The 5238-nt window shown below is 42.8% G+C and overlaps 1 protein-coding gene and 1 long non-coding RNA gene across 4 annotated transcripts in view; one reads left to right on the top strand and one right to left on the bottom strand.

Annotated features, from left to right (window-relative positions):
- The window catches only part of LOC116669639 (F-box only protein 38), a 33891-nt gene that overhangs the window by 16608 nt on the left and 12045 nt on the right, over nucleotides 1–5238 (top strand). For 2 of the 3 annotated variants that reach the window (XM_032499574.1, XM_032499572.1), the window contains 5 exons: nucleotides 846–1059; nucleotides 1533–1733; nucleotides 1900–2055; nucleotides 2326–3033; nucleotides 4206–4306. In XM_032499574.1, coding sequence (XP_032355465.1) covers nucleotides 846–1059; nucleotides 1533–1733; nucleotides 1900–2055; nucleotides 2326–3033; nucleotides 4206–4306 — 1380 coding nt within the window. The remainder of the gene's footprint in view (nucleotides 1–845; nucleotides 1060–1532; nucleotides 1734–1899; nucleotides 2056–2325; nucleotides 3034–4205; nucleotides 4307–5238) is intronic. The other variant, XM_032499573.1, reaches the window with a different exon arrangement.
- LOC116669643 (uncharacterized) overlaps nucleotides 86–5238 on the bottom strand; it is a 21539-nt gene continuing 16386 nt past the window's right edge. Inside the window, exon 3 of the long non-coding RNA XR_004326829.1 lies at nucleotides 86–294. This is a non-coding gene — a long non-coding RNA (uncharacterized LOC116669643). The remainder of the gene's footprint in view (nucleotides 295–5238) is intronic.

Here is a 5238-nt window from a genome sequence, read left to right as displayed (position 1 = left end):
ATATATATATATATATATATATATATATATATATATATATATATATATAAAGCTGTTTAATTTGTAAAAAGGCATGTAGGATACAGTGATAACACAACAAATTTAAACAAGCATATGAAAATGCTGTCCATGGTTTTAACTTATAATCCAAATGTAAAATCACAAAACACTTAGGCTAAAGGTTATGAAAATTCATCCCCCTTAATTATTGAAAATAATCAGTATCAGCAATATTGGCCCTGTATTTACTTGGTATCGGATTGATACCAAATATTGCAGTATCGCACACCAATACTGTTTCTGATAGCTAGAGTTTAACTCGGGCTAATTAATTAGCTAGAAAGTGGCGATTTTTGGCAGCCAGCCTTCCAAAAGAAAGCACAATGAAATGAAATGTTAACCGATCATTAACCGTTGATCAACAAGCAGGAAACGGAGTCTCAGCTCACCGTGTCCGCGGACAGTTGGACGTTGTACCGGTGTTGATGTTTTGTGCGTTATTGGACACATGCAGCCACTTTCATGAAACCGCGTGCCGGACTCAAACAAGTCCACAGCGGCGTGTATGTCCGAGCCGGTCTCCAGCGCCTCCACCTGCAGGTTGTCAGCTGTGTGTCTGCCTGGTGTAACCTCTCGGACGTCCGTTTTAACTCGCCGGTCCTCATCAACATAGTTTTCATGTTGTCATGTAGCTCTCCACAAGAAGAAAAAATAGGAGCTTAAAAAAACCCTGCAACTTGCTGGTTCAAAGTTATGACCCAATTAGCGGTTAAGAAATAGTTTGTAGAGCCTATTTACATTTTTATCAGGGATGCATATTATAAATGTGTGTGTGTTTGTGACAGGGCTGTGCCAGGGTGGGCTTGAGTGCAGGGACTGGTATTGGTGTGTCCTCAGCACTGGTCAGCAACCAGAACTCCAACAATGACAACGACAACAACAACCACCACCACCACAATAATGAGGCTAATCTGCCTCCTGCTCCTCCACCTGTCAACAACATCAACAACAACAACAACAACATCAACAACAACCAAAGACAGCCGCGGCAGCACAATGGCGAGTCCCACCTGCATTCTTATTCAGTGGTGCAGCAGCACCCACAACACAGCAGCTCATACTATCCCGGATTTTAGCATTGAATTCTTTACAAACCTTACCTTTTCTTTTTGTTATTGACTTAAGTTGAATTTTAAGTAAAAAATTATAACCCACAACCTTTTCAAAACATTCCACAGAAACACACAAATATTGCACATTTTGCTAAATGAAGCCCACTTGAATCCTGTCTGGGATTATTAGTGCTCTGTACAAATATGAAGTGAGTCAGACTCATTGCAAGTTAAATTCGACATTTTACTGTTGTGTCACTAAAAGCCAGAAACCAAAAATCTGAAAGCAGTGTGTTTAGAAGAATGTTTTCAGTTCTGTTAACAGTTTTTTTTAAGAGATCGTTTTAAGGGACAATTAAACAAATGGGACCAGGTATCTACTCGCTGAAGGTTAGTAAGAAGTTTTGTTTGTTTTCATAGCAGCAGTGGAGGTAAATGGGATTGAGGATGAAGAGGAGGAAGAAGAAGATGAGGTAATGCTGGAGGAGGAGAACGTGGAGGCTGAGCCTCAAATAGATCTGAAAGGAGCAGAAGGGGAGGTGAGAGCTGAACAAGCTGGCGTGGCTCCAGGGCTGAGTCATCCGGCTGGAACACCACAACCTCCTGATGAGGAGCAAGCAGGTTTGGAGCTGCTCTTTTCTGATAGTCAACAGAGGTTATGACAAGTGTTGTGGAAATAAGAAAGCTTTACTTTTAAAATTTGTTATATATATATATATATATATATATATATATATATATATATATATATATATATATATATATAATATGTCCTTTGCACTTCAAGGTCCCAGTGGTTTAGTCCAGCAGTGCAGACCAGCTGGTGCCACAATTCCGAAGCCCCCGCTGGTCATCTCCGACTCGGACAGTGAGGAAGAGGAAGGCCTCGTTTCAAGGCTGATGCCAGCTTCCTGTTTGCAGCAGCCAGCTTCCTGTACAGAAGGTGTCAGCACAACACAGAACACACCCAGCTGTTACAACAGTGTGTTTGCAGGGCTTACCATAAAAAGTCATATTAGGTTGTTGGTGTAGCCTGGGGCAAGTAACACAGCTACAGTATGAGGACATATGTGAGAGTAACCTTTCTTGTTCAATAAAAAAAACACACACACAAAAATATGTGGCTGAAAGAACAGAAGAAACACACCTAAATCTAAAGAAATGGAAAGCACAAGAGCTTGTTTTTAATGCGTGTGTGTGTTTTTTTTTTCAGGTAAAGGTAAGACTCCTCTGAGGCGGAACAACAATGTGGCGGTCCCGGTAGATCAGACAAAACCTCAGGTGTTAGAAAGCAGCTGTGAGAAGAGCTGTCAGGTGACCAGTGAACAGATCAAGGCAGACATGAAGGCTGCTGCCGACAACAGCAGGAGGACTAGCAGTAAAGGAATTGCTACTGAAGCTATGGAGACTACTGCAAGACCTGGGGCTGACAGTGGGACAGCACGGGGCACTGGGAATGCTGGGGCAACAGCAAGGACTGGAGTGAGGCCAGTGACTGGATCTGTGGGCAGGGTAGGACCTGGAGCGGCCACACCCAGGCAAGTGGGTGGATGTGGGAGGACAGTGGTGGGGACCAACCACAGAGCAACCGCAACCGCAACCACTGACAGAGCAACAGGAACTGGCAGGACTAATGACAGCACAGAGGGCCCCTCTGGAGCACAAGCAGGGGACAGTTGCACAAGGGAGACTGGGCCTAGGCACAGCTCTGGTCCTGCCTGTGTGGACAGTCTGGAGCCCAGAGGTGCTGCTATAAACCATGCTTCCAGGAGACCATCACTGCTGACTGGACAGGGAGAGAGACAACCTGCCGGTTCAGGTTCCCAGCAGGGCCAGGCCAGCAACGAGGACTTTATCCCTAGACGTCCTTTGACCCGATCGTATACTCGTATGTCATCTGAGTTCCTGATATCTGAGACAGGTAAGACAGAACACATTTTGTATGTATCCACTAACGGGAGTGGAAGTCGGGTTTGTGTTCCGTTTCAAAGATTTAGACCTGTGGTTTCATGCTCAGTGAAGTGGTCGTGCAGTCAAAAGTTAGGAAGCCAAAGCAAACTTTGACAGCTGAAGGACAGCTAACATTGACATTGTTGATGTAGCCTAAGGCCCCAAGTTCACAGGAGTTTTTGAAAACTTGTTTTTTACCACCTCCGTTCTCAAAAACAATCCTGTCCACCAGTGTTGTAGTCAAGATCACCTAAACCGAGACCAGAGTGTATCGAGACTTAGACTAGACCAGGACTTTGAGGGGTTGAGGCCGAGACAAGACCAGACTAGTAGTAACTACAATCACATAAGGCCGATTTTTCACAACTGAAGCACTGTCAAGAACTTGCTTAACCAACAGGTGGCAAAAAAACCTAACCCTAAAGCTGTGTTGGCCAATCAGAAGCCTAAAAAAAACAATTACAGCAGGATACCTGGCTGCAATGGCGCATCAACTGCTCCGTAGTGCATTCTCGGGCTGGATGGTATATAAACCTTTTTATGGTATATTGACATATTTTCAAACGAGATAAGTGATACAAACAATACAGCAGCAATTTTCATGAAGGTCAACCACACACACACACACACACACACACACACACACACACACACACACGGCTTGTGTAACAATTTACATGGTAAGCCAAACTAGGTTGAAAGACTTAAAAAAGAAAAGAAAAAATTGAATTTACCCAACCTCTGTAGTCTGCTCCTTATCTCTGCTTAAGGCTAGCTGCTCGAGGCTACATTTACCACTACTAGCATGACGTACCTAAATATACAATTAAACTCAGTGAAATTGCATTGTGGGTAATGTAGGTGCCAGGTTTTGACAAAGAAGAAGAATAAAACTTTTTGTACACTAAAAAACACCACACCTCCGGTCCTACAGCATCGATTTTGATTACTTTTTTTTGATTACTGGTCCATGTCAACTGACAATGTTATGGAGTGCAAAGCTAAATCCATGTAGTACACTTTAAACTGCGTTGCCTACAATAGTTGGCTTCTATTTTTCAAGTTAAATACAGTTAAATTCACACTCTGAGTGTTGCTTACTTTGGTATTGTTCATGGTGATATCTTTGCTGTTTACGTTAAGATCTTTCAAGTGCCAGGCCTCGAGTAGCAGTGAGGAGGAAACGAATGGCTGACAAATCAACCAGCACCTCTGACCCGGTCACTGAGGACGACCACGTACAGGTACACACCACAGGTTGCATGACTTCAGAATTTTCAGAGTTGACTCTGATGTGATGAAAGTCGACGTTGTCGATGATGTCATTGACATTTTTCAGTTCAGTCAAAATCACAAGAGGAGGGAATACTTTGCATTGTATACCTTTTTTTTTTTTTTTTTTTTTTTTTTTTTAACCCTTTACTATTGACCCTTGGAGTGATTTTCTTAAAAGGCTTGCATTGTATAGCTTAGCCTTTCTAGCAATTTAAAACCTGTCCAGATTTATCATCAAGTGCTTTTGCAGTGAGCTTAACTAACGTTACCAATTTTCAGTTTGTGCTTTGACACACTACTCACACTACTGGGTTTATCAGCGGTAACTTTATGCACACCACTCCAGGTAATTATGTCTGTCGCTGCGGCTCGCATTTCCGCAATAGTCCCTCAGTTAAAAGTGTGCCGTAAATAAACACTCAGTGCAAAGTCTATTATCTATCCTCCTTGGCAACAAATGCATTTGGTTTATGCTTAGCTATGGGTGCACGTAATTTAAATGGCCATTAAGTGTTAAGCGAGTCATATCTTCTGTGTTGGACTCCATGTGATAATCCAGTGATCTGATGCTGGACAGCCTTTAATGTTAGCATTAGCACGTAGCTCCTGCTTGTCTTTACACAAACAGCTGACTGCAAATGTCCTTTAGCGTAGCAGAAATCCAAACAGCTACAGGCCGCTCTCCTCCTCCTTAGCTCCATCTCTTTATGTCCCAAACGTTTTGCAGTTTTCAAAAAAGTTCTAAATGAGCTGGGTTTTTGACTAATTTTGTCACTGTGCTACAGGTCTATGTTGTTAGTGACAAAGCTGCGTGATCAGCAACTAGTCGACTTTAAGCTCAAAACGGTATTGTGGAGAAGTAAAGTTGACTAATCTGTGCAACCCCTAGTACACACACACA

This window comes from Etheostoma spectabile, chromosome 20 (genome assembly GCF_008692095.1).
Source record: "Etheostoma spectabile isolate EspeVRDwgs_2016 chromosome 20, UIUC_Espe_1.0, whole genome shotgun sequence".
Lineage (NCBI taxonomy): Eukaryota > Metazoa > Chordata > Actinopteri > Perciformes > Percidae > Etheostoma > Etheostoma spectabile.
This window is presented reverse-complemented; position numbering and strand designations above follow the sequence as displayed.